At 49.7% G+C, this 20,242-nt stretch overlaps 2 protein-coding genes across 8 annotated transcripts; one reads left to right on the forward strand and one right to left on the reverse strand.

The window, feature by feature from the left end:
- Window positions 1–896: 896 nt before the first annotated feature.
- Window positions 897–15,294, reverse strand: NSDHL (NAD(P) dependent steroid dehydrogenase-like). 6 transcript variants are annotated; one of them, XM_051791334.1, is made up of 8 exons: window positions 15,271–15,294; window positions 13,697–13,870; window positions 10,485–10,646; window positions 8,657–8,803; window positions 7,263–7,391; window positions 5,695–5,837; window positions 2,581–2,683; window positions 897–1,839 (listed from the first exon to the last, which is right to left on the reverse strand). In XM_051791334.1, exons 2-8 carry the CDS (start codon window positions 13,715–13,717, stop codon window positions 1,504–1,506), a joined length of 1,041 nt encoding a protein of 346 aa, XP_051647294.1. In that variant the 5' UTR covers window positions 13,718–13,870; window positions 15,271–15,294; the 3' UTR covers window positions 897–1,503. The 6 variants fall into 6 exon arrangements, with proteins under 6 accessions (XP_051647294.1, XP_051647319.1, XP_051647285.1 ...); XM_051791359.1 differs by having other exon boundaries at window positions 13,697–13,746; window positions 15,271–15,293; XM_051791325.1 differs by lacking the exon at window positions 15,271–15,294 and adding an exon at window positions 14,849–14,864 and having other exon boundaries at window positions 13,697–14,138.
- A 192-nt stretch (window positions 15,295–15,486) lies between these two features.
- On the forward strand, window positions 15,487–19,812 carry LOC127472918 (centrin-2). 2 transcript variants are annotated; one of them, XM_051791853.1, is made up of 5 exons: window positions 15,487–15,614; window positions 16,969–17,127; window positions 18,273–18,401; window positions 19,038–19,175; window positions 19,592–19,812. In XM_051791853.1, exons 1-5 carry the CDS (start codon window positions 15,567–15,569, stop codon window positions 19,679–19,681), a joined length of 564 nt encoding a protein of 187 aa, XP_051647813.1. In that variant the 5' UTR covers window positions 15,487–15,566; the 3' UTR covers window positions 19,682–19,812. The 2 variants fall into 2 exon arrangements, with proteins under 2 accessions (XP_051647813.1, XP_051647821.1); XM_051791861.1 differs by lacking the exon at window positions 15,487–15,614 and adding an exon at window positions 16,479–16,500.
- The last annotated feature ends 430 nt before the right edge of the window (window positions 19,813–20,242 follow it).

Consider the following 20,242-nt stretch of genomic DNA (forward strand, 5'->3'; position numbering starts at 1 on the left):
TCCAGCACATCCCCAGCTCCCTGTGGGAGGGCAGTGTTATCCCTGCTTCCAGGAGGACCAGCTGGCTGACCAGTGCAGACCAGAGCAGTAGGAACTGGCCCAAGCAACTGGCCAGGTCACTTCAACATCAAGGCCAAGGTTGGTAAAGCCCTTAAAGCAGCACACAAAAATTCCCAGGAAGGAAAGCCCAACATAAAAACTCTCCAAAAAACAGCCAGGAGATAAAACAAAACCAATTTTATAGGATCAAGCTCAGGGATGGAGGTTAAGGCTCATTGTGGTGGAAGTTGTGGCTGCTCCATCCCTGGAAGTGTCCAAGGCCAGGGTGGATGGAGACTGGAGCAACCTGGGACAGTGGAAGGTGTCCCTGCCCATATGGTGGGACTGGATGAGCTTTAAGGTCCCTTCTAACCCCAAGAATTCTAGGATTCAGTGATTCTGTGAGTGAGGGAGGTACTTCCCATAATCCTGAAATTTGAAACACCAAAACTCCCAGGAGTCAGGAATCAGCACAGAGGGAAATTCCAACTCTACCCTAAACCCTTCATTTAAGAGCATACCAGAACTGGAGCACTTAGGAAGATTATAGGGTAGAGGACTCTTAATACACATGTCAAACAAAATAGCTTGGGGATCATTGCATTGTATTCCATGGGGAGAAGAGGTTTTTTCATGGACTAAGTGGTCAAAGCAACAGAAATCACCATGACCAGCAGTAAGAGGTCAGAGAAGATGAGCTTTGTGTGCTGCAGGGTCATCCAACTACTGTAGTTCTTGTGGGAAATGAGTTATGGGAAAAGAGTCCACAGCAAAGAGCTCTCCCCCCATGAAGGGAATTGTTCAAATCCAAGTTGTGCTGAGATGGTCAGAAAGGGATGGCACAGAAAACTAGGAAGTCATCTCTTTGTGATTTATTTGAGTTCTTCTTGGAACAGAAACAGGCTCCTGCAGGGCCAAAGGAACAAAGAGAGGCCTTTCCTCAGGTTTCCTTCAGGAAGAAGCCAAATCACCCACTAATCACGGAGAGAAAACAAAATGAGCTGCAATGATTCCAGAGCTGGTGGCACAAACTGCTTTTTGCCATGAGCTTCTCCTGTCTAGAGCAAAGCCAAAGCCCAGAGGGGACCAGCCACGGGAAGGGTTTGGTTCCTCAGCTCTGAGAGGAGGTGGCTGATGTCACCACAGCAACAAAACACGGGGACAAGGGTGGAGAGAGGAGAGCAGGAATGCTGATGGGCTGCCTTGGCACTGAAGAGGGCACAGCAGGGTGTTTATTCACAGTCCAGAGAGCTCAGCAGCTGGCTCAAAACAAGAAGTCACCTCAAAGAACTGTTAGAACAGCTCCCATGTGAGGGTTTTTCAGCCCAGGTAACAGCGAGGAGGAACTCGGGGAGGGGGAAAACTCCCCGTTCCTGGGACTTGGTGACATTTCCTTCAGTGCCCAGGGCAAGACATCACAGGAATCATGGCAAATGAAGCTGGAAGGAGTCCCTGCAGGGCTGCTCAGGCCCTGGCCCGGCGCAGGTGGGGGTAGCTCTGCAGGGTCCTGGCTATGGCCTCCTCCAGCCCCACCACAGGCCTGTACCCCATGTCCCTCTTGGCCCTCTCGCAGCTGTAGTAGTGGAATGTCCCAGCCAGGGCCACCCTCATGGGGGTGAAGGTGGCCTTGATGGTCACCAGGGGCCTGAGCAGGGCCAGCAGCAGGGCCAGCAGCAGGGCCAGGTAATAGGCCAGCCAGTAGGGGATGTGGTACTTGGGAGGGTCGTAGTCCAAGCCGGTCAAGATGCGGGACATGAAGGCCCAGAAGGGAACTGGCTCATCGTTGGTGATGTGAAAGGCCTGGAAGAGAAGGAGACGAGAAGCCAGGTGAGAAAAATCATCCTGGGTTTCACAAATTTGGCTCAGTGATGGCCCATCTTGTGTTCACCCCTGAGCTGGGCAAGAGCACATCTCTCAGGACATGCTGCTTGGCACTGACCACCTCTGGGTGAAGAGGGATGAGCGTCTTCTTTGCCAAGAAACAGCTCCTTCTGACACTCCAGAGGCTGAGATTCCTCATAAATGCCAAACAAACTGACTGACACAGCACAGAGCAAACACATTAAAGCACAGGTGGGGCCAGGAAAAGCTGTCCAGGTTTCTCCTGTTCTGAACTCTGGCCTAAAAGCCTCTGTGTTTCCATGTGTGCCCACAGTTGTGCCTGGATCTCCTGTCACAGGGGGTTTTACAGCATGAAATCCAAGTCTGTTCATCCAGCTTAGCCCATGTTAGCTGGTTAACACCTGGTGCTGATAACATCATGGGTGCCATGCCCTGGATGGGCTCTTCTCTCAAGAGCTGGACTCGATGATCCTTGTGGGTCCCTTCCAACTCGGAATTTTCTGGGATTCTGTGATGTGGTGGCACACAAGGGTCACCACATGGACAACCATTCATTGTACCCATGGCCAGACCTGACCCACTTGGGTGTGGAGCTCCTCTCATCTCCAGGAGGGACGGTCAGGACACAGAACTCAGGATCCCAGCTGGAAGTTTGGCTGGGGACACCCCCTCCCCTCCCATCCCAAGGTCCTTCCTCACCTTCCCACACAGGGGGGAGCCTTTCTGCAGCTTTTCTGCAGCCAGGATGTGCCCATGGACCACGTTTTCCACGTAGGTGAAGTCCACCAGGTTCTTTCCATCCCTGGAAACACAAACAGAAGGAATTTTAGCCCTGAGGCACATCGGGCTGAAAAGCTGCTCGTGGCAAAAGGAAGGACTTTCACCCAGGAAAGATTTATCCCCAGTTTCTTTATTTATCTTTTCCCACTCTTTTGTGCTGCAATTTCAGGCCATGCCCTGCCAGGGGGGTGGAATCACTACATATTATTTTGGAGACAAAGGAAAGGAAACTTTGCCACTGCCCTCAAAGTTTACATTCCTGTAACAGCACCAGTTTAAACCTCCCAGGTTGCCAAGATCCCCCAGCTCTGGGGAGCAGAACAAACAGAAGCACAGGGGGAACCAGCACAGAGAATGTCACTTCAGGACAAGCTTCCAATTAGGAATGTTTTGGCTCATGGAATTCTAAGTCACTCCCTCAACAAGCCAGTTCAGCCCCTGCTGGAACAGATTCAACCCACTGTGTGGAATCTTATTTTGAGGCAGGTACAGAAAATGCATCTGCTCAGAATCCAATTAATCATGGAATGGTTTGGGTTGGAAGGGACCTTAAAGCTCATCCAGTCCCTGGGCAGGGACACCTTCCACTAGCCCAGGTTGCTCCAAGCCCTGTCCAACCTGGCCTTGGACACTCCCAGGGATGGGGCAGTCCCAGCTTCTCTGGGCAACCTGTGCCAGGGCCTCCCCACCCTCACAGGGAAGGATTTCTTCCCAGTATCCCCTCTAACCCTCCTGTTTCAGTTTGAAATCAAACCAACCAAAATAAATCAACCCATCCCCACAATCACTTGGCCATAAAACCAGGATTGCTGCAGCCCAAACCTGGAGTTTGGGCAGGTTTGCTGCTCACAGACCAACGTGAGAGATCAATTCAGGAGTGAGCTGGGAGAATCAGAACCAAAAAAAACCCTAAATCAAAAACCCAACAGCCAAAACCCCATCAAATTATTCTCTTCCTTCCTTCTACCCCAAGACCATGTGCACATACACACCTAAACCACACCTAAAAACACACCTAAACCACACCTAAAACCATGCCTAAAGTGCACCTAAAGGCACACTTAAAACACGCCTAAAAACATGCCTAAAACACACCTAAACCCACACTTAAACCCACATTTAAATCCACACCTAAAGCACACCTAAAACCTGCCTAAAACACATCTAAAACCAAACCTAAAGCACACCTAAAACCACACCTAAAACCAAACCTAAAACACACGTAAAGCACACCTAAAACACACCTAAGTCCACACCTAAAACATACCTAAAATCACACCTAAACCACTCCTAAAACCCGCCTAAAACCACGCCTGAAACCACGCCTGAAACCTGCCTAAAACACACCTAAACCCATACCTAAAACCAAACCTAAAGCACACCTAAATCACACCTAAAATAAACCTAAATTCACATCTAAAACATACCTAAACCGCGCCTAAAGCACGCCTAAAAACAGCCTAACCACTCCTAAAACCTGCCTAAAACCACACCCAAAACACGCCTGAAACCACGCCTAAAACACGCCTAAAACCAAACCTAAAGTACACCTAAAAGACACCTAAATCCACATCTAAAACATACCTAAACCATGCCTAAAGCACGCCTAAAACCAGCCTAAACCACGCCTAAAACCACGCCTAAAACCATGCCTGAAACCATGCCCAAATCACGCCTGAAACCTGCCTAAAACCACGCCTGAAACCACGCCTAAAACACACCTGAAACCTGCCTAAAGCACACCTAAACCCATACCTAAAACCAAACCTAAAGCACACCTAAAATACACCTAAATCCACATGTAAAATATACCTGAAACCACGCCTGAAACCACGCCTGAAACCACGCCTAAAACACGCCTAAAACCACACCTAAAACCATGCCTAAAAAAATGCCTAAAAGCACACAAACCAGGCCCCCGCATGGAATAAAAGTCCACTCTTCATGAAATCCCTTCTTAATTAAAAAGCACTTTTCTTTTCCAGAGCAAACCAACCTCAACCACTTCTTGCTCTAAACCTCCAGTGCTCCACTGGAAGCTCTGCAAGGGGCTCAAGGACAAGGCAGCTCTCTTTGATCCTACCATCAGGAATATTCAAATACTTGGAGTATTTAACAGGTTACTTAATTGCCACAACCTTCCACACCAAAAGTGTGTATTAATTAAACTCCTGTGAGTTATCTGAGCTCTCACATCTGATGGCACAGCTCCTCAGAGAGCTAAAGCCATGCCAGCTTCCCTCAGGGATATTCCTTTGGCATTGGGAACACTCACCGCTTGAGGGGATGGACCCCTAACAAAGGAGGATTTTTAAAGAAAGAAGTGAAAAAAAAATCGATATTTTAAAAACGAATATAAAATGTTTCATTAATAAAAATAATTCATATTTAATAATATTTAATAATAACCAATAACCATAATCATATATTATATTAATAGTGTATATATTCTATAATAATACATAGTATATATTATTAAACATAATAATATATTAAAATAATTATTAATAACTAATATTTAAAACAATTGCTACTTAATTATATTTAATAATAAATATATTTAAATATATATTTTAATACATTTATTAAATATATTTATTAAATAAATATTTATATAATAAATAATATTATAATAATAGCTTATAATAATTTATTATAATAATTTGTATTTTATAATTATAATATTATATTTAGAATTTATAATAATTATAATTTATAATAATTTATAATAACAAATAAATAATAATAAATATTTATTAAATATATTCATTAAATATATTTAAATATATTTAATGAATAATTAATAATATATTTAATAATTATTTATTATCAGAATATTGTATTAATGTAATTTATATTATTTATAATCAGACACAACATAAGATATAATACGTATTATTAATTACAGTAATGAAAATAATAAAATTATATTTTTAAATTAATATCAAAAGTGGAAAAAATGAATATTATGCCCTCTCAAAAGGACTTTTTGTAGGTTTTATCACAGCAGTGAAATGCCTGAGCTTTGCTCACCCAATGATGAACTTCATTTTGCCCCTCTTGGCTGCCTGGATGAGGATGGGAACCAGCTGAGGGTCTCTGGGACCGAATATTCCGTGGGGACGAATGGCAACGGTGAGGAAATTGTTGGCTGGGTCGTTTGCACTGAGCACTTCCTGCAGGGAAAGAAGAGAATCCAAACGGGAGAAAGGCTGGGAAGGAAAATTCCAAGCTCCTCACTCAGTGACCTGGGCTCCCATCCCCTTGGGAAGACACCAGTGGATGAATTATTCCCCCTTCTCATCTTTACAAACGGTCCTTCCTTTGTTCCCAGCTCTACAAATGATCCTTCCTTTGTTCCCAGCTCTTCTCCCACTTCTCTTTGAGGAGAAAAACCAGACAAGAACCAGTTGGACACTTCAGGAATTGCCAGGCAAGGGAAGGGAACTCTTTGCTTCTCCCATTTAACACCATAAACCCCAGAGGTTTCCCAAGTTCCTTCACTCCATGAACTCCTTGTGCTGGAGAAGAGGAGGACACTCAGCAATTCCACCTCTGTCCCTCCCATCAGCCATTCCCACCCCAAACCTCCCGGATCTCCCTCAGGAGGGGCTGATCCCACCTCTCTGGCAGCACCAAGAGCTGAGCACGTCCAGCAAAGGAGCTCTGAAGGGGACTGAATTCCCTTGGCAGCTTCCAACCAACACGTCCTCCTCATTCCCAACAGCTGCTGGGAATTCTGGGGAACCCCAGGATGGAGGCCCAGCCTAAACCACCCGGAATACTTTGCATTTCACCCCAAATGGAGCCAGAATTACCCTGCACTGGATTGCTGCTCCCCAGCTTTCCCTTCCTTGGTGCAGAGTGCTTGTGAAAGCACAGATGCTTTTACAATTAAAATTAATTCAGCTCTTTTGGAGAGAAACCCCTGAAGGCCTCAGGGACACGCTGGCAGCACCAGCACGGAAGCAACTCTGAATTCTTCTTGCACAACAAGCCCAGATTCTTTCCACAACTGAAAGGCCAAGCCATGGGAAAAGGCTCAACACGAGGTTGATTTAAAACATTGCTGCCCCATATTTAAACCCCAAATGCTGCAGCAAAAAGAACATGGAACACAACAGATACTGGGGATGTGCAAACATGTGAACTGTCAGATGTAGGGGCAGTTTTTAGGTGTTTTTGAACAATAATATTTCAGTGTATGGCCAAGAGCATTGGCTGACAACACTTTATTAGGCTGGTGTGCTCCTCAGCTCAGCCCACATTCCCATCTTTTCCTTCCCCAGGGCCTTGTTCACAATCCCAACTATAAACTCAGGCTGCAAATCAGGAAAATGGGGTTCTGAAACAGCCTCCCAGAGCAGAGGAGACAAAAAACTCCCCTCAGCTGCTCTTAAACCAAAGCTTAAAGCTAAGAAGTGGCATTTTCATGCCATGGAAGTGACACCTCTGCCAGTTCTGAGCCAACTTGTGTGGTGTAAGACACTATTTCATTCAACTTCAGGGGTAATTTATGGCACAACACAATTTTAGTCTCTTATTATTAAGTTAATACATCGAAAAATAACAATTTAACCACAAGATACAATGGCAAATACCTTCTCCTGGAGGATCTTGGTCTCTGTGTAGTAGTCAATAGGTTTTTGTGCATAAGGGAGGTCTTCTGATCCATTTTTTATGTCTGTGCCCTCAAAAACTACACTGGCACTGCTGGTTAACACCAGTTTCTGCAAAGGATGGCAGAGAAAACAGTTGTTTGAAGCCTAAGACAGGAGGGTTATCGTTTATGAAGGCTGAGTAAAGACAATAATAATGTTTAAACAACTGATCCTACAGAGAATGAACTGAGTCTAGAAGAACAAGTCCAAGAGAAAATGAGCTCAAACTGCAGGTGTGGCTCTGTCACAGGGTTTTGTGCCACCTAAAGGACATCAAAACACTCCAACAAACACCCCAGGCAGGGGAAAACATCCCCAGGGAAATCAGAGTGTAAAGGAACACTGTAAAACTTAACACAAATTAGTGGGTTTGGGATGGATTTGCTCATCTTCACAATAACAGGATCACGGGAGACTGAACCAAAAAAGAGAAATCTTGGATGTTTTTGCTGGATAAAAATGTAGCCAAGTGGATTCAAAGCTCTGAGCAATCAGAGACGTGTGGTCTTGGAGAAAATGGACATTGTCAGAAAGAGATGGTTGGATCCAACAGGCTCTGCTCCCACAGAATCCAGACACAGCCTGGAGGGAAACACCACATGGCCCATCTCCTTATGACACCAGGGGGAAAGAAAAACCCACCAACCAACCCCAGCTGTGAGAGGCAGACATTCTGAACATGATCCCTTCTGGATTTGTCTGTGGACACTGCACAAACCCCTCTGGAGCTGCATCCCTGCCTGGGATAACGGGATCTTCACATGTGCTGGGCTGGCAGATTTGCTGAGAACTGCAGTGAAAACTCCTGTGGTATCAAAAGACCACCAGGAGGAAATTCAGCTTGTGATCTGAGGCTGCTCAACAGCAGTTTCCTGCTTTCCTCAGGCTCTTTCTTTTGAGGGGCAACTGATTTTCTAAACCAAATTACACCAGGATTGTGGCACAAGCGTGTTCCCTCTCATTACACGGCAAAGAATTCAGACAGGGAATACATGCCATGGATATTTCCACTGCTGGAAAAGCCACCTTTGGAGCTGTCCCATGAAAGAAGCCACTTGCCAGCTGTGGTTCTCCCCTGGGTGATTCCCAGGAGTGTGGCAGGACAGATTTGAAGGGATGCTTTTCCTGCAGTCAGGAAGACTGCAACGTGCAGGTTTTCTGTGGCAAACATGGATTGAGTTTCCATCCAACACTAAGCAGGAGTGTGTCTCCCACTAGTTTTCATGGAACAAGTAGGAATTGATTATCTCAGAGCCCTAAACTGGGCAGAAATTGGTCCATAGTGCAAGTGTTATAAAGTCCACCCAAGTGTCCACGTGCTTTTCCAGCCTTACCTGCACTCCAGCTTCTTTGCAGGCCTCAATGACTGCTTTGGTTCCCATAAAATTCACCTTGTAAAACAGCTCCCTGTTGTCACTGGAAGGTGCTGGGGATGCACAGTGAAAGGCCACAGACACACCTTGCAAAGCTGGGAGCAGAGCCTGGGAGATCCAACACAGGAGACAGGAATGAAGCAGCAGCCACAGTGCAGGGAAAAAAATGAAGAAGGAAATAAAAGACAGTTTTTTCATGGAAACACTCTGTGAAATTTCAGTCATGTTCCCTCCACAAAGGTGGGCAGCTGGAATAGGATTTGCATCCAGGATTTTCACAGTGCCCTCTCCTCTTGCTGGGCAAACACGCTCTACATCAACCCTTCTTTCCAGAGAAGAACCTGAGAACTCCTCCAGAGCTGGAGGCTTTTTAGGCTGAACTACTCAGAATATCATCAGTAGGTGGGAGACTCAGAAATCCCTGGAGCCAGGAGTTGGGACACTCAGGAAGCAGCAGTTTCCCAGTTCCCCAGGGCCCTGTTGGAGGTGACTGTCCCAGAGCCCTGAGCTGTGGGGTGTTCAGGCAGGTGGGGAGGTGTCTCTCACCTGGCTCATCCTCAGGAGGCCTCAGCCTGCCCTGACTGTTGGGAATAACGAGTTGTGCCATTCTCATGGAGCTGAGGAGAGCTGGGAGAGCCCCCCTGCAATTAGCACAGGGGCTGTAATTACACTGAGTGTCTAAACCAACAGTGATGCAAAGCTTCAGACAGAAATCAGGTCCGTTCTTTGCAGCTCCAAGAGGTACCAGGGCTGTTCCTTTGAGATGATTCCATGGAGAAGTGCTGAGGCTTCATCCCAGGGAAAGGTTGGGGGGCACGTCTGCAACCCCTTTTCCAACCTGTGCAGGGCCTCCAGGTGTGTCAGAGCTTTGGGAAAGGCTCAGTGGTGGAACCAACACCCGTTTACCCAGACATCCTTTCCCAGAATGGGTCAGGCTGGTGCCACCTCCCTGCTCCAGCAGGGCCATCCCAGAGCACATGGATTGTGTCCAGATGGGTCTGGAATAACCTCAGTGAGGGAGACTCCACACCCTCTCTGGTCTCTGTTCAGTGCTGGGTCACTGCACAGCAAAGAAGTTCTTCCTCAGATCCAAGAGGAACTTCCTGGGCATCAGTTCCTGCCCGTTCCTCCTGTGCCATTGCTGGGCCCCCCCAGCAGAGCCTGCTCCATCCTCTGCCCCCTCCCTGCAGCTCCTCCAGACATGGCTCCAGGCTCTGCTCTGGAGGCTGAACAGCCCCAGCTCCCCCAGCCTTTGCTGCTCCCAGAGCTGCTCCAGCCCTTGGGCATCTCCGCAGCCTGCGCTGGCCCCGCTGCAGGAGCTCCCTGGCCCTGCTGTGCTGAGGAGCCCGAGCTGGGCCAGCCCTGCAGATGTGCCTGCCCAGGGCTGGCCAGAGGGGCAGGATCACCTTCCTCAACCAGTGCTCTTCCAAATGCCCCTCAGGATCCCACTGGCCTCCTGTCCCCCCCGGGCTCGCTGCTGGCTCAGGGACCCTCAGGGCCCTCTCCCAGAGCTGCTCTCCAGCAGGTCCCCCCCAGCCTGTGCTGGTGCCCAGGGTTGTTCCTCCCCAGCTGCAGGCCCTGCACTTGGCATTGCTGAATTCCAGACAGTTCTTCCCTGCCCATCTCCCCAAGCTTCTCCAAGTCCTCTGAGGGGTCAGCCCCTCCTGCGCTGACCCCGCTGGGGAGCCACCACCCCTTTCCCCAGCCACTGACGAAGTGAATCAACCCCTGGGCCAGCACTGAGCCCTGGGGACATCGCCAGTGCCAGGCTGTCCCTGTGGGTCTGTACCTCCTTGTCACAGAGGTCTCCCAGGAAGAACTTCACTCCGTCGCTCTCGAAGCTCTGCTGGATGTCGAAGACGTTGACGGAGTAACCCCTGGCCAGGAGCTGCTCCACCATGTGCCGCCCCAGGAACCCCGAGCCCCCGATCACAGTGCACCTCCTGCCAGCCTGCAGAGAGCCAGAGAGGGGAGGCAAACCCCCTTAACAACCACACACCCCCCAAGGAAACCCACCCGAACTTCCCGGGATCTTGACGGGCTGGAATTCCGCAGCTCCACCGCAGGAGTCAAAGTTCAGGCACCCAGAGACTCCTCCACTGGTCATCACAGTGACCCAGGAGCTCAGACACACTGGCTGCATTTGGGAAGGGCTTTGCCTCACCCCCCTAACCCAGGAGGCCCAAAAGGACAGAAGGAGCAGAGGATTTGCTCCCACAAACCCTGCCCGGATGGCAAAGCCAACGGAGTTCGAAGGGAGCCAACAAAAAGGTGCAGAGACATTTCCAGATGTTTTATGATGTGCTGTGGCCCAGTTGAAGTCCCTGAGCTCTCCTAGGCTGTTGTTCCCTCATTCTGTGATCCCTGAATTAAATATAAAAGGTTGGGATATGGAAAAAGTACCATTTTCCCCAGCTCAGAGAGGTTTTTGGGCCATAACTCTCAGGAGCACAATCGACTGAGCTGTTCTGTTGCTTTACCTGAAGTTCTTAGTTATGAACTTCTGCCTTGTGAGGCATTTTCTCATTAATTCATAAGAAATTAGTGCAGGACCAGGGAATCTGGAATATTTAGGAAGCAAACAACCAAAAAAGCCACTTGGAGAGACTGTGAGCAAACTGTTGTGTCTCCACAGCCCTGCTGGGGTAGAATTCATAGCCTAAAATCAATGTATTCATGGGCAGCTTGGCTTGTACACACTTTATACCGTGCAATATCAAATTAGAGAGAGTTTATATATAAATTATATATAAAACTACATTTAATTTTGGCTGACCCATCCCTGGAAGTGTCCAAGGCCAGGTTGGACAGGGATAGTGGAAGGTGTCCCTGGGTGGAACTGGATGGGCTTTAAGGTCCCTCCCAACCCAAACCAGGCTGGGATTTTATGATGATTCTGTGATTTCCTTCAGCCCCAGGGCACAGATGATTCAGAATATTCAAACTGAATATTTTTGTATCAGAGCCTGTGACACTCAGGCTCCTCCAAGCCAAGAAAGCACCCAGGTACAGGCAAGGATTGCCCTTTGGAGTCATTAGTTCTTCCTTTATCTTTTTAAGCTTTTTAAATCAATGGTCACAGGCACTAATTAACAGATTCCTGTCTGCTCACTCTGTAACTGGAGTGAGACCAAGGACCTCCCCAGCACAGAACATCCAAACCCTGAGTCTGAGGGAGCCTTTGGACAAAGAATGTTCTGTCCTGGTTGGAAACACTTTTACTCCTTATTGTTGCTGCACAACTGCAGAGGTGGGGGTTTATCTATGGAGCTGGAGGGAATTTTAACCCCCTGGAACCACACAAAGACAGGGATTGTTCAGAAGTTTCTAAGTGTCACATCCTTAAAGAAAGGTTCTGCTGCAGAGAAATTCCAGGAGTTTCCCCAGTTACATCAAAGCAGAACCAGTTATTTAGGATGGGACATGCAAAGCAGGGTCTGATTAGGGTCTGGAGCATAAATCCTATGAGGAGGAGCTGGGGGGGCTCAGCCTGGAGAAAAGGAGGCTCAGGGGGGACCTTCTGGCTCTGCAACTCCCTGACAGGAGGGGGGAGCCGGGGGGGGTCGGGCTCTGCTCCCAGGGAACAAGGGACAGGAGGAGAGGGAATGGCCTCCAGCTGTGCCAGGGGAGGGCCAGGTTGGATTTGGGGAAAATTTCATCATGGAAAGGGTTGTCCAGCCCTGGCCCAGCTGCCCAGGGCAGGAGTGGAGTCCCCATCCCTGGAAATGTTCAGATGGAACATTTTTAGTGGTGACCGTGGCAGGATTTGGTCAAAGAGGGGACAGAAGCTGTTTCAGCTCCTCCTCAAAAGGCAGCAGCTCCATCCCATCATTATTTTTCCTTACTTTCCCCTGTATCCTCTCTCATCAAGGTCCCTCCCACCACAAACCATTCCAGGATTCCATGATCCCAGTGTGTTCTTCCCAAAAACTGCCCCAGCTGTGTGCCCCAAAGCTGTCCTGCAGCACAATGCTGCCCTCTGCCTCTGCACCTCAGAGCCACTGCACAGGGTTCAAACCAGCTCCAGAGCACGTTTAGGAACCATAAAACCCCAGAAGGGTTTGGGGTGGGAGGGACCTTAAAGCCCATCCAGTTCCACCCCCTGCCAGGGGCAGGGACACCTTCCACTAGCCCAGGTTGCTCCAACCTGGCCTTGGACACTTCCAGGGATGGGGCAGCCAAAATTAAATATAGTTTTATATATAATTTATATATAAACTCTCTCTAATTTGATATTGCACAGTATAAAGTGTGTACAAGCCAAGCTGCCCATGAATACATTGATTTTAGGCTATGAATTCTACCCCAGCAGGGCTGTGGAGACACAACAGTTTGCTCACAGTCTTTCCAAGTGGCTTTTTTGGTTGTTTGCTTCCTAAATATCCCAGATTCCCCGGTCTTGCATCAACTTCCTATGAATTAGTGAGAAAATGCCTCACAAGGCAGAAATTCATAACTAAGAACCTCAGGTAAAGAGACAGAACAGCCCAATAAATTGTTAATAATAATAACTACAATGCTATAATTATCATCTTATAGAATACAATATAAATTATATAATATATAATTATATTAGTTATAACTATAATAATTAATAATAATAATAATAAATAACTCCTGAGAGTTGGGTCCCAAATCTTCTCTGTGTTAAGCAAAATGGTACTTTTTCCATATCCCAACCTTTTGTATTTAATGTAGGGATCACAAAATGAGGGAACAACAGTCTAGGAGAGCTCAGGGACCTCAACTGGGCCATAAAACATCTGGGAATGATCCTGGAAGAACTCAGTCTCCAGCACTGACAAAGCCACTGGGGGGGTTGGAGCATTTCTGGATCTTTTTGGCACCAACAGCAGCAAATTACTCTTTGGAAAACCCCATTACCCCCCCACAGAATTATCCCTAATGAAGGATCAGTCTCAGGATGTTCAGGAGTATCCATGAGAAGGTGGCTTTTGCAGGAGAAATCTTCTTAAAGCCCCTTCTGGGGGCTCAACTCACCGATCTGAGACGTGTGGCCATGGCTCAGGTGAGGCCTGTCCACCAGATTCCTGCAAAAAAGGAGGATATTTTCTTCTTCACAATAAAATCCCACGTGTCTGGATCCAGAAATCCAGGTTTTAACCTGTTATGCTGGAGAAAGATGAAAAAAGGGAGTTCATTCTCCTTGTTTTGCTAAAAAAATAAAAATAAGCCAATGGATGTGCTGGAGACAGAGAGAGACTTTCCCCACATTCCCCTGGACCTTCCCAGGTGCCTCCAGGACCTTTCCCACATTCCCAGGACCCTTCCCCATGGCCTCCAGGAGCCTCCCAGTGCCCCCAGGACCTTTCCAAAAACAGCAGGACCTTCCCCAGTGCCCTTTCCACAATCCCTAGGACCTTCCCCACATCCTCCAGGATCTTCCCCATGGCCTGCAGAACCTTCTCATCACCCCCAAGACCTCCCCACAACCCCCAGGGCCCTCCCAACATCCCCCAGGATATTTCCAAAAACACCAGAACCTTCCTCATGTCCCCCAGGACCATCCCCACAACCCTTCCACTGCCCCAGGACCTTTCCAAGAACACCAGGACCTTGCCCATGGCCTCCAGAACCCTCCACACATCCCCCAGGATGTCTCCCAGTGCCCCCCTGACCCTGCCCATGACCCCCAGGACATTCCCCACAGCCCCCAGGTCCTTCCCACAACCCTGTGCCCTTCTACAGCTCCCAGGACCCTCCCCATTGTCCTCCCTGACCTTCACTAGGGCCTCCAGCTCCTTTCCCAAAGCCCTCATGTCCTGTCCACGGCCCCCATCCCCTCTCCACAGTCCCCAGAACTGTTCCCAGTGCTCCCAGGACCTTCCCACAGCCTCCAGGACCCTCCCTGTGTCCTCCAGGACCTCCCCACAGCCCCCATGACCCTTCCTGCGGCCCCCATGTCCTCCCCACAGCCCCCCAGACCTTCCTCACATCCCCCAGGATCTCCCTCACTCCTCCCCCAACCTTCCCCATGGCCCTGAGGACCTTTCCACTACTCCCATCACCTTCCTACAGCCCCCAAGACCTTCCGTGCAGCCACCAGGACCTTCCCCACATCGCCCAGGACCCTCCCCATGCCCCCCAGGACCTTCCCCATGCCCCCCAGGACCTTCATAGTAATTCCAGGACCTTCCCCAAAGCCCCCAGGACGTTCCCACATCGCCCAGGACTCTCCCCATGTCCTCCAGGACCTTCCCCGCATCCCCCAAGGCTTTCTCCGCATCCCCCAGGACCTTCCCCATGGCCCCCACGACCCTCCCCACGGCCCCCATGTCCTTTCCCACGGCCCTCAGGACCTTTCCACTGCTCCCATCACCCTCCCACGGCCCCCAGGACCTTTCCCACATCCCCCCGGACCTTCCTCACAACCCCCAGGAGCCTCCCCACGTGCTTCCCCACGGCCCTCAGGACGCTCCCCACCGCCCCCATCCCCTTCCCGCAGCCCCTCCCCGTCCTTTCCCCTTTCCCACGCCCTCCCCGCAGCCCCCAGACCCGTTCCCAGTATTCCCAGTGCTCCCAGTCCCTCCCAGTGCCGCCCCCACCCCTCTCACCGCCGCTGCCGCTCCTCGCGCGCCCCGGCCCCGCCCCCCACCTGCCCTCCACCAATCAGCACCGCCCCTCCGTTCAGACCCCGCCCACTCCCCGACCCCGCCCCTCCCCCTGGGCCGAGCATCGCGCCAGCCCGCTCCCGCGCGCTGATTGGCCCGCCGCCTCCTCCCTCCGGCCAATCGCGCTGGGAGCAGGAGGAGCCTTTTCCCACGCGCTCATTCACTCCCCTTAGCTCCGCCCCGACCGCGGCCAATTGGAGCGCGCGTTGCCGTGGCAACGGCGTGCGGGGCGGCAGCCAATGGGAGAACGCGGCATTGAGGCCGCCGGGAGTGAAGGCGGCGGGATGGTCAGTGGGGGGGGTGAGGGAGGAGAGGGACCTCGGGGGGCCGTGAGGGGCCGTGAGGGGCCGTGAGGGGCCGTGAGGGGCCGTGAGGGGCCGTGAGGGGCCGTGAGGGAGCCCTGGAAGACCTGAGGGTGTCGTGAGGGGCTGTGAGGGACCTGAGGGGGTCCCCGTGAGGGGCTCAGGGGCCCTTGAGGGACCTGAGGGGGCTGTGAGGGACCTGAGGGGGCTGTAAGGGGGACTGAGGGGACTGTGAGAGGGACTGAGGGGACTGTGAGAGGCCTGAGGGGCCGTGAGGGGACTGGGTTATAAAGGGCTGCTTGGCGAGGCTTCCTGTCTGGATCAGTGTTAATGAGGGACATCACTCCTGGATCCCTCCTGTAGCACTGCTGGATAATGATAACAACTGTACGGAAACACTGCCGGGATGCTCCTGGACTGGGAGAGGACAGGGGGCATGGAATCCCACAGCCCTGGCTTAAGTCACAGCATCACAGAATCAAAGCCATCCCTCGTAGGAGACATATTTTGGGTGGCAGATTGTCCCCCTTGGAATGTCTTCTCCCGGATAACACACTACCTATGTGTGGAATCATTAAATGTTTTGGGTTGGAAGGGACCTTATAGCTCATCCAGTGCCACCCCCTGCCATGGGCAGGGACACCTCCCACTAGCCCAGGTTGCTCCAAGCCCCGTCCAGCCTGGCCTTGGACACTTGCAGGGATCCAGGGGCAGCCACGGCTTCTCTGGGACCTGAGGGGGCTGTGAGGGGGCCATGAGGGATGTGAGGGGATCGTGAGGGGCCGAGGGGCCATGACAGGGCTGTGACGGACCTGGGGGGCCATGAGGGGCTGAGGGGGCTGTGAGGGGACCTGAGGAGTCAGTGAGAGAGGTGAGGGAGCTGTGAGGAACTGAGGGGACTGAGGGAGTTGTGAGGGACTTGAGAGGGCCGTGATGGATCTGAGGGGGCCATGAGGGGCTTGAGGGGGCTGTGAGGAACTGAGGGGGCTGTGAGGAACTGAGGGGGCTGTGAGGAACTGAGGGGGCTGTGAGGGACCCGAGGGGACCATGAGGGATCTGAGGAGGCTGTGAGGGATCTGAGGCAGTCGTGAGGGGCTTTGAGGGACTGTGAGGGACTAAGGGAGCCGTGAGGGGCTGAGGGGACCGTGAGAGACCTGAGAGGGCCGTGAGGGACCTGAGGGGGCTGTAAGGGGACCTGAGGGGTCTGTGAGGAATGTGAGAGAGCCGTGAGGGACAGAGGGAGCCGTGAGGCGCTGAGGGGGCTGTAAGGGGCCCTGAGGGGGCTGTAAGGGGCCCTGATCCCCCCGGCCCCCTGCCCTGACCCCCGTGCTGTCCCAAGGCCTGCAGCTGTAAGAAGCCGGCGCTGGGGGCCGCTCCCCAGAGGAAGAAGGCGAGTCCCAAAGCAGAGCTGTCCGAGGGGCAGCAGCGGGAGATCCGCGAGGCTTTCGAGCTCTTCCACACCGACGGCAGCGACAGCATCGATGTCAAGGAGCTCAAGGTGCGGCTGGAAGCACAGGACTGCCGGTATTAGAAACCGAAATCACCTCCGACAGCACACGGCTTCCCTGCTTTGCCCCTCCCTCCTCCCAGCATAAAACCCGGCTTAGTAAAAGGGCACATTATTGCAGCTCTTTCCTGCTGTTCTCAGGTGTGTTTGGGGCCAGGCTGCCCAAAATTCATGGACAGCTCTGTGTTTTCTGTCCTGACTCCTTCTCTGTCGGTAAAACTTCAGAAAAAGGGTTTGTTCACATTAAAAAGGTGCTCTTGTCTTGCTGAGGATTTCATGCTTCTCTTCCTTCTCCTCCTCCTTCTCCTTCCTCCTTCTTCTTCCTTCCTCAAAAAAAGGGTTTGTGCACAATTCAGAGGTGTTTTTCCCTCTTTTCGAGGATTTCATGCTGCTTCTGCTTATTATTAAAACCTCAAAAAATGGTTTGTGCACTTTTAAAAGCTGGTTTTTTCCCTCTTGTTGAGGATTTCACTTTATTTGTTTATTAAATTATCCCAGCTGAGGAGTCCACCAATGTCATTCATTTTCCTGCTTTTATTCATTGCAAACCCCTTTTGGTCCACCCTCTTCTTTTGAGAAGAAGAGTCATCAATAAATCAGGACTTATTTTGCTTCCAGGAGTTGCCCCTCTCATTTCCTACCTGGATTTCCGTGTTCCCTAAGACCACAGGGAGCAGATCTGGTTTCAAACCTGCCTCTTGTCTCTTTATCAAAGGAGGGAAATGTTCCCCCAACAGTCATTGAAAGAGATTTTTATCATTGGAGCGAAAAATGAGCTGATTATACAACTAAAATAGGGGAGTTAAGAGCAGCAAATAATCCAAATTTTCTCGGTGCAAACATTTCTCCCAAGACTCTGATACGGCCAAATCCCAAATCCCTCTCTGTCCTGAGCTGGGGCAAAAGCATGGCTAGGAAATTCCTGAATTAACTGAAGGCCAGTTCCAGAATAGGAATGTTTATATCCCTGTTTTCTGCATCCTGATGTGCCCCTGTTTTCCTTCAGACACGGAATGTTGTGACGTGATGTGGCAGAAGTTCACCTGTTTTTTATTCCCTCCCCTGTGGCTTTGTTGATAATTTTGTAGGGTTTGTAACTGATTTTGTAGGATTTGTGACTGATTTTGTCCTTCCAGGTGGCCATGAGGGCCCTGGGCTTTGAACCTAAAAAAGAAGAGATCAAGAAAATGATCTCAGACATTGACAAGGAGGGGACAGGAAAGATCAGCTTTGATGACTTCTTGGCAGTGATGACCCAGAAAATGGTATGGAAGTGGTAAAAAACAAATTAAAGGCAATTTTAATGTGTGATTCATCTCCTTTTGGGTTTAGGGGGAGATTAAAGCACTATTTAATCTCAACTAAATATATGAAAGTTGGATTCTGTCTCATTTTTCAAGGAAAGGTTGAAATAACAGTATCATTCCCAATTTCCTTTAGCAATCAGGGGGGGTTTTTTTTGAGTGTGAGAAAAGGGAAAACCTGCTTTTCTCCCAGAAAAATCCAGGCTTTTCTCCCAGCTCCAATGCAGCTGTGGAGCTGTTGGAGTGTTTTTCTGTGACGTGGGGGTATTTTCTCTTCTTGAGTTCTAATTTGCTTACAGATTAAATCTCTGGATTTAAAAATCTTCAAATATGTTGAGTGAAACCAAGATCCTCGTGGTGAAATCCCAAAGACATCTGGCTGGCTAGGACAGAGAGAAAAAATTCCCTGGAATTCTGGCTGTGCCTCTGTCTCCCTTCAGCCTTTATGTGTGATTCCTGCTGACTGGAACTCCTTTAAATTTACTCTTAAGGGTTTCTCAGTCTATCAAATCTTTTATAACTTTATTTGGAGTGTTCCCTACGACACAACTCCCCCTTATTTTTCCTCTCAGACTTCCTTCTCCTTCCTTTTTTAAGGCTGAAAAAGACTCCAAAGAGGAAATTCTCAAGGCCTTCAAGCTCTTCGACGACGACGAAACCGGCAAAATCTCCTTCCAAAACCTCAAACGTGTGGCCAGAGAACTGGGGGAAAACCTCACAGATGAGGAGCTGCAGGTTTGTACCTGGGGAGGAAGAGGGAAGTGGGATCTTCCTGCTGGAGCTGTAGGAAAATCCCCTTTTTCCTGGTAGGAATGGAAGAGTTTGTGTCCAGCAGTGGATTTTGAGGTTGAGCCCACACGGTTCAAATGGCAGCTTTCTGAGAGTGATGGAAAGGGAATAACTCTGCTCCAAGCACTTTGTTTCTCCCAGGAAATTTCCTGTTGTATTTTTGAGACAGATTTCTGCATAAGTGTATTTAGAAAAAACAAATGAATGTCTAGTTGGGGCAATATTTTGTCACGGAGTAAGTCTGACATTGAGGGAACATTGTCCCCTAAGCTTTTAGTACAACTTACCAAAAACTGGTTCTAATCCTGCTGAATCCAATCATTCCAATGCACATCTGACTCCTGCTCACCAATCTCTTGCAGGAGATGATCCATGAGGCAGACAGAGATGGGGATGGGGAAGTGGACGAGCAGGAATTCCTGCGGATCATGAAGAAGACCAGCCTGTACTGAAGCACAGTTGGATTTATTCCTTTGCACACATGGTGTGGATGCCTCATTTTTTCCCCAGTCCTTTCTTTGTTTTGACTCAGCATAAAACAAAACCAGGCCAGTTTTGTTCCAAGTGGATGGTTTTAAAGGTGTTTGTGAGCAGTTCCCCACCCTGTTTGCATGCTGGTTGCTGCTTTGTGCTTGGGAGATGTTTACGCTGCTTTCAGTGCACAAATCACATTTTTGGGGCAGGATTCAGATCCTTTTCTGACCCAAAAAAAAAAAAAATCTGTCAAACCATTCTAGTTTGGTAAAGAGAGAACTCAAAAGCAGCCAGGGTCAATCTCTGTCCCCCAGCAGTTGGGAGTTTGGGCCCAGTGAACTCTTCATATTTGCAGGGATCAGCTTTTTATAACGTGTTTTATGGGGATTATCTCCTCCCCCCTTTTTAGGATGTTCTTTAAACTCCAAACAAAGTAAATAAATTGCTGCAATTTAACTTGTGTTCAGTTCACGTGGTCAAAGAACTCCCTTTGCCAAAGGAAAAGGAGCTGAGAGCTCCCTGTGTTTGCAGGAAGGTTC

This window comes from Manacus candei, unplaced genomic scaffold (genome assembly GCF_025592945.1).
Source record: "Manacus candei isolate 608988 ecotype Guabito, Panama unplaced genomic scaffold, ASM2559294v1 h1tg000003l, whole genome shotgun sequence".
Lineage (NCBI taxonomy): Eukaryota > Metazoa > Chordata > Aves > Passeriformes > Pipridae > Manacus > Manacus candei.

What these genes read in the sequence shown, in the direction of transcription:
- LOC127472918 (XM_051791853.1), top strand. Translation starts at nt 15,567, where the DNA reads ATGGGAGAACGCGGCATTGAGGCCGCCGGGAGTGAAGGCGGCGGGATG. An exon ending in GGAGTGAAGGCGGCGGGATG is followed by an intron (nt 15,615 to 16,968) that starts GTCAGTGGGGGG and finishes TGCTGTCCCAAG; the next exon opens with GCCTGCAGCTGTAAGAAGCC. An exon ending in TCGATGTCAAGGAGCTCAAG is followed by an intron (nt 17,128 to 18,272) that starts GTGCGGCTGGAA and finishes TTGTCCTTCCAG; the next exon opens with GTGGCCATGAGGGCCCTGGG.
- NSDHL (XM_051791334.1), bottom strand. Translation starts at nt 13,717, where the DNA reads ATGGCCACACGTCTCAGATCG. An exon ending in TGGCCACACGTCTCAGATCG is followed by an intron (nt 10,647 to 13,696) that starts GTGAGTTGAGCC and finishes GGCTCTCTGCAG; the next exon opens with GCTGGCAGGAGGTGCACTGT. An exon ending in GCAAAGAAGCTGGAGTGCAG is followed by an intron (nt 7,392 to 8,656) that starts GTAAGGCTGGAA and finishes CATCCTTTGCAG; the next exon opens with AAACTGGTGTTAACCAGCAG.